General features: G+C 44.0%; 1 protein-coding gene across 2 annotated transcripts in view; it reads left to right on the top strand.

Moving 5' to 3' along the window:
- Positions 1 to 9886: 9886 nt before the first annotated feature.
- nrbf2b (nuclear receptor binding factor 2b) overlaps positions 9887 to 12250 on the top strand; it is a 29991-nt gene continuing 27627 nt past the window's right edge. For both annotated transcript variants that reach the window (XM_080205415.1, XM_080205414.1), the window contains exon 1: positions 9887 to 10153. Coding sequence is in view for 1 of the 2 variants with exons in the window: in XM_080205414.1 (XP_080061540.1) it covers positions 10124 to 10153 (30 nt within the window). In the remaining variant the exon portion in view is untranslated. The remainder of the gene's footprint in view (positions 10154 to 12250) is intronic.

Here is a 12250-nt window from a genome sequence, read left to right as displayed (position 1 = left end):
GTGGGATGTTCCACTTTGATTTTTTCCTGAATTGTAAGCACTTAGTTCTAGAAATTGAATTGGAAAACATGTAGGGGAATGGAGCGGGTGGGGGTTGGGATTTGCAATGTTGTGTGCCATTTGGAAGAATGTAGGTAGCATATGTACTGCCAGCTGCCTGTTCATTTCACTGATTTGTGTGTTCAGTTGGCGCAACCCAAATAACTCGTTTGCTGCATGCCTATTGTGGGTGCATGTCAGCGGGGGGACATGTAGACAAGGTGGTTAAGGAAGTAGGATATTTTCCTTTATCAGCCAAGAAATAAAGCTATCTGTATGAATATTCTAGGTGCAGCCTAAACTGGTGTTTTATACAATTTTGGTATAACCTCCCTATTATTAGAAAGTAGCCAATACCACTGAGAAGTCAGATGGATTCTGGCTGCAAGATGTTGTAGTGTGATAACCATCAGTGAAAGCAAAAATTTACAGCACAGGAGGCCATTCGGCCAATCATGTTGATGCTGGACGTGCTCAACTAGGGAAATGTCAGCAGGGTCACGACTTTCCTGGGCTTTTTTTTATGGCATAATCACCCTTCCACTGGGAAATGGCATGAGGCTAATTACCATATTTAAATTCCAACTTCAATATCATTAGTGTGCTCAGGAGGGTTTTGTCTGAGCTTGCTAATGTTTCCCACCCCACCGGGGGACGTTCGCACCAGCGAGGATGAAAGCTGGTCCCCATCGACGGGGATCAGGCGTGATGGCCTTGTTGGTGGGAGCAGAGGCCATTGAGGACCCCACCCCCCAGAAGATTGGGGACAGGTAGTGTGGCTGTTGGGCAGTACCAGCTTGGCACTGCCAGCCAGGCAGCAGTCAGCGCTGAGGGGATGGAGCTTGAGGGGATGTGGCCAGACCAGGATGAGGGATATCGTTGTGTACTATACACAGTAATTGGTGGGGGAGGAAGGGGGTGATTAAGGCTGGTTGGGGAGGAGGCTGATGATCGGGGGGGGGGGCAGCAATCGGGAGGCCAGCGAGGGGGAGCCAGTGCCTACTAGGAGATCATTGCATGCACATGGCCAGCTTAGCACACTGCTGCCAATCTGTCAAGCGGCATGTCCCCCCTCCCTGCTTACCAGTGTGAATGCCCTGGCAGACTCTGTGATGCACAGACTGCCAGATATTCAACAGGCTATGTGCATCTAAAAAACAAGCGGATAAATCTTCCTTTTTCACCCCCGTTGGGCACTTAGTTTCCTTTTGGGAAAATTGCCACTGAGATAGCCAAACTCATCACATTTTTCAGCTTTTGATCTGTAGCCCTGTGGGTTACAGGACTTCAGGGGGTATATCCAAGTATTTTGTAAATGCAATGAAAGTTCCTCTCTCTACCACCCTTTTAGGTAGTGAATTCCAATATGCTCTGGTGAAAACCTTTCTGCTCAGCTCCCCTCTAATCTAGCTGCTAATTACTCCCACATTCTTCTCCACTAAGAGAAATAAGCCCTTCATTTCCACTTAGTCTAGCTTCCCCCCCCCATAATTTTGTACACCTCAACTAAATACCTCCGCTGCCTCCTTTGGTCCAAAGAAAACAACCCCAGCCTCTTCAAACTTCTTTCATAGTTTAAACTGTCTACTATTGTCCACGTTGTTCTTGCTTGATGTCCTACGTAGTTTCACTAGTGTGAACACGTCCTTCCTGTAATGCGCTGACCAGAACTATAGACACAATGCTCTAAATTAGTGTTTCAGGCACTTCTAGTGTAACCTTTTTCCTCTTATACTCTCGGGTAATGAAGGAAAATATCCCAAATGTCATCTCGAACTACCTGATCAATCTGCTGACATGTGAATCACGGTCCCCTGTTCCTCCAAATTTCTCAGAATCCCAACATTTAATGTGCATTCCCTTGCCTTCTGTTCCCTTGAACAGTTGAAAGAAATGACTGTAAAGGCTGACATGTGGATGACAGCATGTAAGACGATATTTGATGCCTCGAAAAATCCCTCCAGTAATAGGGGTTGACTCATATTAAGTACAAAAGTAAAATTCCGGTGTGGGTGTGTGTGGTCACCATTTTGAGATGTCATCTGCTTCTGGCATTAAGAATGGCCGCATCTTAATCACATTCGCACCTTCACAACACTTGCTTGCATGCTTGATCATTCATGTTCAGTTATAAGTTACTCATTGGTAAGTAAATCATGTATTTGCGGAGAGGAAAATTAAGGCTGACCATCAATTCATGTCATGGGGCGTCAACTTATATGCTGAACACATGCAAAAACATGGTTTCTGGGGTTGAAAAAATATGGTCATTTTATGTGCCATAACTTACAGTATTTGACAGATTGTTCCACACATAAATCTGGTGTTGATATTTATGCTTGTACTAAAGTAAGGGTGAGACCAATGATTGTGGAGTGAAGGAAGACAGAGTGACGATGTTTGCAAGAAAAGGCAGCTTATTATTGTAATTATTGTGAGGTGTTGATGGATGGGGAATTGGAGATTTGACTTAATTGAACTTTTCTTTGATGAGCTTGAGCTGATAGGGGTTCCTTTGGTTGCTTTCTCTGCTTTGCCTCTTCCTCCATCCTCTCCTTCTGAGCTTATTAATTTGCAAGTGATGCTCAGGCAACAGCAAGGTTGAGGAGCATGAATCAGATGGGCACAAATCTGGTTGCAAGAGTTATACAATAGTCTTGAAATGCCTTTCCAGAATAAGAACATAAGAAATAGGAGCAGGAGAAGGCCATCTAGCCCCTCGAGCCTGCCCCGCCATTCAGTAAGATCATGGCTGATCTGAAGTGGATCAGTTCCACTTACCCACCTGCTCCCCATAACCCTTAATTCCCTTATCGATCAGAAACCTGTCTACCCGTGATTTAAACATATTCAACAAGGTAGCCTCTACCAATTCAATGGGCAGAGAATTCCAGAGATTCACTACTGTGAGAAGAAGTTCCTCCTCAACCCTGTTCTAAACGGACCCCCGCTTATTTTGAGACTGTGCCCTCTAGTTCTGGTTTCCTTTCTAAGTGGAAAGAATCTCTCTACCTCTACCCTATCTGGCCCCTTCATTAGCTTATATGTGTCTATACGATCACCCCTCAGCCTTCTAAACTCCAACGAGTACAGGCCCAATCTACTCAATCTCTCAATATGAATGTTCCAGGAAGAATCATTGATTGAGTACCAATTATAGAGAAGTAAATGTGTTTTTTTGGTGAAGAGAGTCTCTGTGACCTCCCTAGTACATCAATATACTGTGTACTATCAGATGTTGTTGATGTCACCAACTGCAACCTGAAAGGAATCGGGGCATCAAAGTTCAATGCAACAGTGATCTTGACAGTGCTGATCATGCACTGGTCTGAGGCTGCACTCAGCTGTTCCCCAGTGTCTGTAGTTCAGTCGGTAGCACCCTCAGAACGTCATGGGTTCAAGTCCCACTCCAGAGATTTGATCAATTAAATCGAGGCTGATCATCCACTGTAGTACAGATAGAAGTACTGCACTGTTGCAGGTGCTATCAGATGAGGCATAAAGCAAAGGTGTTATGTCTCATAATGAACCTTCAAGCAATACTTAAGAATTTTGAACAAAAACACTGCTGTTACAATGGCCACTGCAAACCATGTGATTTTGGCAGTATCAGCTCCACATAGTCTTGAGACTCGAGTAAATCGTAATTAAATTTTGGTGGGGGTGGGGGCGATTCTCCAAAGAAAACCTCAATACCCAACAGGCTTATCACAGGAGCTTTTTGGGTGAGATGAATCTGCAGCATTCTGTGTATTACACGGTCCCTAACGTGGTTGACTTTGCTTGGGGTGGGAATCCACCCGAGAGGCTGGCATCAGCGCTCTGAGTGGACCACTGAGAATGTGGTAATTTATCAGTGGGGAGATCCCAACACCAGCCTCCTGATCACCACTCTTCTGATTGCTTCCCCAGACCACCTCCTGATCGGTAACTTCCAACAGACAACCCCCCCCCCAACCCCCACGTCCAGCCAGACCTCCTCCCATGGCCAGCTTCAAGCAGCGCAGTGGACCAGGAGAATCGCCCCTGTGGACATTCACAGCCAATCAAGAAAAGCACACATCCCTTTGTTTGAGGATGGAATGTATTTTTCTGGTTCACCATGGGCAAAAAAACGTTGAAAAATCAACGTGTGTGTGTGAATGGGAAACGACTGCGAAGGGCTGCCTGTCGACCTGTTATTTTATGTGTATTAAGAGCGTCCCTCATCTGAACTCAGACTGGGTGAATTTTAACGTTTCAAATGATGGTGGTTTCACAGGGTGGTTATTGACCTGAGCACACACCTCATTTGGAAAAGGACTTTGGGCTTGTAACAGGTCACATGGGCAAATCAGTCACTTTTGTTGCCTCCTTTTGGCAAAGCAACCAGCTGCAGTTATCTGAGCAGCCAACGTAACAAACAGCAATACCGTGAAAAAGAACCTGTTCCAACTTCGAGTTCACTGGAGAACCAATCTCCTGGAAATTCAACTACAAGAAGCTTACCATGAAACCTTTGCCTGGAAGACCATTACTTCAACTAGAAGTTTCTACTCATCTAAGAAATTACAAGTCTGCCATCAAAGAGAAATTGAAACAATTATACAATATAACTGTATTGCTTATTTTCTTTCTTTATCTGTACCCAATTTTTATGCAATGATGTGTGTTGCATGATGAGACATTGCATTTAAGCTTCCAGTGCAAGTGTTAGGTAACAAATAACTTTCTTCATTTTAAAACTTACAAAACAGCTTGCTGCTGGGATTATTTGAATTGGAACAATCTCTCTCAGGATAGAAATAGCTCAGATACAAAAATAACATTGATCAAAAACAGTAATAAAACATACAAATTCCGTCTGTGTATAGTCTCAGGAAGATGTAAAATAATCATGGCATTATTTTGAAGAAGAACGAGGGAGTTATTCCCAGTGTCCAGGCCAATTATTATCACATTGCTGTTTTTGTGGAAATTTGCTGTGCATAAATTGGCCGCTACATATCTTTCATTACAACAGTGACTGCACAGCAGTGATATCTAAAGGCATCATATAATACTTCAGGTTAGTTACTGGCTACTGTTTAATTTCTAGGTTTTTTTTCTGAGTTCAATTTATCAACATAGAGAGGAGTTTGCCTACTTTTGCGATGCAGTTGGTTGTCTCTCAGAATGGATGCAAACATTGCAGGTTGGTCTCTGTTGGGCTTTGAGCATGTATGTGCATAATTTTCTGTCTTTAGATCCTGACGCTGTCAAAGTCACTGTTACACTAAACATCATGTCAGCACTATCGTCTAAACCAAAATAGCAGACTATCCACTTCCAGCCCACAGTGTGCATTTACATCAATCCCATTCTTTTGAATTATTAAGCAGCTAATTAGCACCTGAAAAAGGTGCACTATACAACTCAGTTTCTAATGTACTGTATCTAGTGTACCAATAAACTTTGCCAGTGAGTTTAATATCTCTATTAGTATATAAATAATGCATGGGAGATTTCAAGTAACTGAAAGAATTGACAAGGGAAATCCTGTAGATGTGATATAACAGTACTTCTAAATGGTCTTCGATAAGGCATCACAAATGCATGATTGTTGGCGCATGTGAAGTAAGAGGATAAAAAGCAGAATGGATAACAAATAGGCTGTAAAACAGAAAGTAGAGTAGGCCACAGGTAGTTACTTGGACTGGCAGAAGTTGGGAAATAGTGTAACAGATATTGGTGCTGCAATCAGCATTTACATATATCATTTGAACTTGCAAATCAGAAGATCATTAATAAATGTTGTGAATGACATCAAATTGGGGGTGCAATGTGGACACCTGCAACAAAATACAAAAAGATAGTCATGATCCCCATGGAGATCAACAAACTAAAACCAAATTTACCAATGACAATTTACAAGTTTTCAATTTTTATAACTTTTATTTTAACAATCAAACAAAAATTAATATAAATTAAACTTGAATTAACAGGCAAATCATGGTCAACATAAATTAACTACACATTGAGTAACAAACACAACAAAGATAGTTCTAACAGATGTAACGGGCACTCAGTATATATGGCACCAATTTCAGCCACAATGCCATTAAAGCGCTGATCTTCCTCGGGTAGAATGCCAGCTCCTTTGCTTCACAGATTTGCTGACAATTGTCATCAGATAGGAGCTGTGCTTCACCAAGTTCCATGAGTGTAATCCTCAACAACATGGAGCACTTCTCCAGAGTCTCAGCTCTGCTCACAAGTCTTGATGACACGGGTCCACCAGTTTTAGCTTTGTCCAAATTCTCAGTGACATTGAATGTGCATTGTGTTGCCAAGCAGTTCCTTTAAAATAACTGAAACAATGGCAGCAACCTCGTATTTCTTATCTCCACTCCCAGATTCAGACTTCAGTTTTAATGACTTTAACAGCACTTTCTCCTTTCTCGAACCTGATACATGTCCCATTTCCAGCTCATGTGGGTCCATTCTGCACTGTTTCAGGGCTAAGGTCCTGCTGGGAGAACTGTCTACTGGTTCCCACTACGGCTGAAGCTCACACAGCAAAATACCCACTCATTCCAGAATGACATCGTTGTCAAGTGTCATCAAGATCCCGCAGGACAGGGTTCAGGTAAAGGCTGTTGTGGTCTCTGGCCGAACTCTGGCTACTCCATCCACATCTATCATAGATTTTCCTGTTGCCTTGAGCCAACTGGCTCCTGCAGACTCCATACAAAATGGAACCAGACAGCATCACAACATTAACAAACTTGCGAAATGGGTGTGTTAACAATAAATAAATTTCAATATAAAGTCTTTGGAATATATGGCACTCTCAGCTTTGGAAACTGCTGGCAGTGATGACACTGTGTTACTAAAGTAAAGGTTATTTATTGGTCATAAGTATGGCTTACATTAACACTGCAATGAAATTACTGTGTAATTCCCCTAGTCGCCACAGACTGGCGCCTGTTCGGGTCAACGCACCTAACCAGCACATCTTTCAGAATTTGGGATGTGGAGTGTACTAACTCCTGACAACCACTTGGTGAAATAGGTGACCAGAAACCAATCTTTACTCAGTTTTAAAATTATTCACAAAGTGAAAGATTATAAGCTCCAAACTCCACTCCCACATGAGCATCAGTAAGTATCTCTTGTGCTCAGGCAATCATCTAATCATTGTTAATTGTATAGATTAAGATTAACTGAATGCAGCCCAGATTTCCAGATTTAGGGAGCGATGGGCAAGGAACTGCACAGGAAGGAACAGCAAGGAGTAGAATTGCAGTTATTATAGGAGAGGAGGAAATTGGGGGAAGACGGGCAATTCTCGAACTATCATCATGAGACCCGTGCAATCTATTGCCTCTGTGGCGCCAAGGTAAAGAACATCACGAAGAGGGTGCAGATATTCTGCAGAGATAAAGGAGTGAGCCAAAAGTTTTGGTACATACAACATAGCGAAACTAAGTATTGAGATCCTTTGATCAGATGTTCAGACATTAGGGACGAACTTAAAAAGTAAGACCTCAAAGATAGTAATCTCTGGATTACTCTCACAACCAGGGTCCCCAGAGGTAGAATAGGAAGATAAGGAGGATCAATTGCGGATTGAGACTTGGTGCAGAAGAGAGAACTTCAGATTCTTGGACATTGAGATCACTCTAGGGCAGGCAGCACCAATTCAAAAGTGATGGGTTGCACTTTAACAGGACTGGGACCAGTATACTCGTGGGGATGTTCACAAGTGGGGAGGGTTTAAACTAAATTGGCAGAGAGGGGTGGGTATCAAAAGATAGTAGAAAAAAAAGGTGCATAAAGGAGAGAGAATGTTGAATTGTAAGATAGAAAGAAATAATACCATATTAGATAGCAGCAGGCTAAGAAAGAATACAAGGAATACAAATACATGATTACAATACATGTATGCAAAAAATACAAAATGTGATAAAGATGGTAAACTACAATATGAATAGCCATATGGGAATATGACATAACACAAATGTAGAGTAAAAATGGTGAGGCGTGGGCGATACAAAGTGTCCAGAAAAGATAGGGAAGGAAAAGAGAGAGGTGGGTGGTAGCAGTGATTAAGGACAACACTATAATGGTGTAAAGAGAGAATATCCTTAAAAGGGGCAAGGACTGAATCCATTTGCTGAGAGTTGAGGAGCAAAAAAAGGTAAGATCACATTGCTGGGGGTGTTCAAGCAGTGAAAGAGGGATAAAGGAGCAAATCTGCAGGGAAATCACAGACTTGTGCAAGAACCATAGAGTGGCGATATTAAGAGAACTTTAATTTTCCAAATATCAAATGCTATAATTAATGTTAAAATAAATTGAAAGGATGGGGAGGAATTCTTGAAATGTGTTCAGGAGAACTTTCTTGATCAGTATATTCTCACTCCAACTAGAAAGAAGACATTGTAGGATTTAGTTTTGGGGAATGAGCAAGTGTCTGTTGGGTGACATGTAGGTAACAGATCTTTGTATCTTCAGGTTTTGATTAAAAATGGAAAACAGGAAGGAACAACCTTTATTGGTACTGAAGCTAAGGAACAGAACAGATATAATTCCATTGCTTTATGCAATGTTTAGACTGCCAACTAGTGAGCAGAATGTAGAAGAACAAATCTGCAGAGAAAATTTCAAACATTATAGAGTCGTTATAATGGGAGACTTCAATTACCCACTGGGACAGTGGATATGTAAAGCGCAAAAGTTCCTAGACTGTGTTCAGGAGAATTTTCTACAGCAGTGTGTGTCCACTCCGACAAGAAAGGATGCACTGTTGAACTTGGCTCTTGGAAATGAGGTGGGCCAAGTAGATCAAGTAGCCAAGTAGAACAATGAGCGTACATCTCGCCAAGGCCAGCCCACATCCCCACTTCTTGCCTTCAAACAGCCACACAACCTCAAACAGACCATTGCCCACAGCAAACTACGCAGCCTTCAGGAGAACAGTGACCACAACACTACAGAACACTGCCACAGCAGCTCTGCAAGACGTGCCAGATCATTGACACGGATGGCATCATCTCACATGAGAACACCATCCACCAGGTACATAGTACATACTCTTGCAACTCGGTCAACATTGTTTACCTGATATGCTTGCGGGAAAAGATGTCCCGAGGCATGGTACATTGGGGAGACCGGGCAGACGCTACAACAATAGGTAAATGAACACCGCTCAACAATCACCAGGCAAGAGTGTCCTCTTCCTGTTGGGGAACACTTCAGCGGTCACGGGCATTTGGCCTCTGGTCTTCAGGTAAGCATTCTCCAAGGCGGCCTTCGTGACACATGACAGCGCAGAGTCTCCGAGCGGAAAGTGATAGCCAAGTTCCGCGCACATGAGGACGGCCTCACCCGGGACCTTGGGTTCATGTCACATTACCTGTAACCCCCACGACTTGCCTGGGCTTCCGACATCTCACTTACTGTCCTGTCTGGAGTCAATACACATCTCTTTAATCTGTGCTTAATGCTTTCTTCACTAACATCGTCTGCAGCTTTTAAGACTTGATTAGCTGTAAAGACTCGCATTCTAATCAGTAGTCTGTAAATTGACTTTGTGTTTTTATACACCCTGTTTGTAATCAGAACTCTGACTCACCTGATGAAGGGGCAGTGCTCCGAAAGCTAGTGGCGTTTGTTATCAAATAAACCTGTTGGACTTTAACCTGGTGTTGTGAGATTTCTTACTGTGGAACATTTAGGAGACAGTGATCATTGTATTCTGAGGTCTGGACGACGCTGGAAAAGGAAAATAGACAATTCAGAGCGAAAATAATTGACTGTGGCGGGAGCCCGGTCTCGCGAGAGGAGGAGGGGGGGTCGCAGGTCAGGGCTGACGTCACAGGGGTTCCGGTGCTGCCGTCAGGGCCGGGCGGGGGGGAGGCGGCTGAGCGGTAGCCTGGCCTCCGGCCGGGGGTGGCTGGCTGCCTGCCTGCCTGCCCTCACTCAGCCAGCCCCCTCTCTCCACCCATGAGTGTGGCCTGATGGCGGCCGGGCCGATCTGAGCCCAGGCCCAGGCTGTCGCTCCCACCACTACCACCACCACCGCGGGTTCCTGGATGCGGCCGAGTGAGGAGGAAACTCGATGGACGTTATGGAGAGCCCTCTGAACCTGGTGAGTTCACCGGGGGGGGGCGGAGGGGGAAAGGGTGGGGTGACTGCCGGCTGGAGCAGGGCTCGGTCTGTATATGTGTGTGTCTCCTCTTCACCCACTCCCCCCCCCCCCCCACAAGCACCCACTCCCCCCACCACCCCCCTCCACACGCACCCACTACCCCCCCCCACCACCCCCTCTCCACACGCACCCACTCCCTTCCACACGCACCCACTACCCCCCTCCACACGCACCCACTAACCCCACACCCCCCCCACACGCACCCACTACCCCCCCCCCCCCCACCCCCCCTCCACACGCACCCACTCTCCTCCACCCCCCCTCCACACACACCCACCACCCCCCTCCACACGCACCCACTACCCCCCCCACCACCCCCCTCCACACGCACCCACTACCCCCCCCACCACCCCCTCTCCACACGCACCCACTACCCCCCCCCCCCACCACCCCCTCTCCACACGCACCCACTACCCCCCTCCACACGCACCCACTAACCCCACACCCCCCCCCCCACACGCACCCACTCCCCCCACACCCCCCCCCCAACCCACACTCCTTTAATCAATTACTCATCCAGTAAAATTTGGAAATGAAGGGTACTGCTCAAACTTGTCTGAACTTGTCTTCTATACCTTAAAATGGAAATCTCAGTATTACTGATTTTTTTTTAACTGGGATTTGAAATTTTTGATTTCTTTTCCCTCCCTTCTGGATAGCCACTGTTGCCATGTAAGAAACGTGGCAGTGTCCACAGCAAGCTCCCACAAACAGTGTGACAATTAGATGATCCATTTAGGGTGATGATGGTTCAGGATAAACACAGGGAGAGCTCCTCTGTTCAAGACAGCATAGTATCTTTTGAAAGGACAGAGGTATCCCATTCTCTTAATAGTATGTTAGCTCAAATCTTTGGAGTCGGGCTTGAACCCCATGGTTTTCTGACTCAAGTGAGAATGTTACAACTAAAGCATGATTGACAAATCTCAATGTTTGAGATTTTCCTGCCCTCAATCATTGTATAATTTGCAACCATACAACATTGTGTCACATGTTCTGTGCCAAAAAATAACATACACTGACTATTATTTCTTGCTGAAATCTGCCTGGGTTGCAATTTTAAAAGCAGAGAAGGAGGGATTTTTGGTAAACTTGGTAATCAGTTGAAATGCTTGGAATTTTCTCCACTGGTGTAACCTGGAAGTCCAGTTACACTCAAATTTTCTGTGAATCTCAATGCACTGAAACACACAAGGACATAAATTAGCACGAACAATCCAGGATCTAAAGAAAGCACCAAACTTTTACCATGTATTTCTCATCTTTAAGTATGAAAATCAAAACTTCAAATCCTTCAACAGTACACTTATAGGTATCAAGTAGAGGATGTTTAACACCTGCAATCAGGGAAGCTTTCTCAATTTTTAATGTGATTTATGTTTGTCCTATTAAAAAAAAAACCTAATAATAAACCTTAAAACACTTTTTTAAAAAAGCAATCCTTTCAGCCATGGGATTAATACATAGCTGCAAAAGGTCAGACTTGATGTTTAATACTTGGGTGCATAGTTCATTTATGTTCAGAAATTTGCAATTTTAACCAGTGTATTTGATTTGGGCACTGGTTATGTGTGTCTCTGGATACAAGTGCAGAGAAAATTCAAGGCCAGAAACTGAACAGTAAAACAACCAGATCGTATCAGAATGGAAAACATTCATTGGACAATCTTAAAAGCTGTACTTGTACGAAGAGAACAGTTCATGGATAAGCAGGCCCACCACTTGTAACTTGTTAGTTATGTAAGTACCTTTTCTTGTCTAGTAAAATTCACAAGAATATGGACAAAATTATGCATGTCCTTGATCCCATACATTGCACTCATACCAAATGTTGAAGGCTTGTGCATTTTCGCAACAATGCTATTTATTGCTCGGATGCATTCTTCATGTGTTTTTTGATTGTGTTGGTAGCTCGGTTGAGTAACGCAGATGAACATTTCTGTTCCATGAGTTGTTTCAAACTCCTAACAATCAGATACTTAGACTCATGGTGGAAGCATTTATACTGACTACTGTGCAATGTCAGCTGAGTGGATG

The sequence above is a fragment of the Carcharhinus amblyrhynchos genome, chromosome 17 (assembly GCF_965287045.1).
Source record: "Carcharhinus amblyrhynchos chromosome 17, sCarAmb.v2.hapA, whole genome shotgun sequence".
NCBI classification, from domain to species: Eukaryota; Metazoa; Chordata; class Chondrichthyes; order Carcharhiniformes; family Carcharhinidae; genus Carcharhinus; species Carcharhinus amblyrhynchos.
This window is presented reverse-complemented; position numbering and strand designations above follow the sequence as displayed.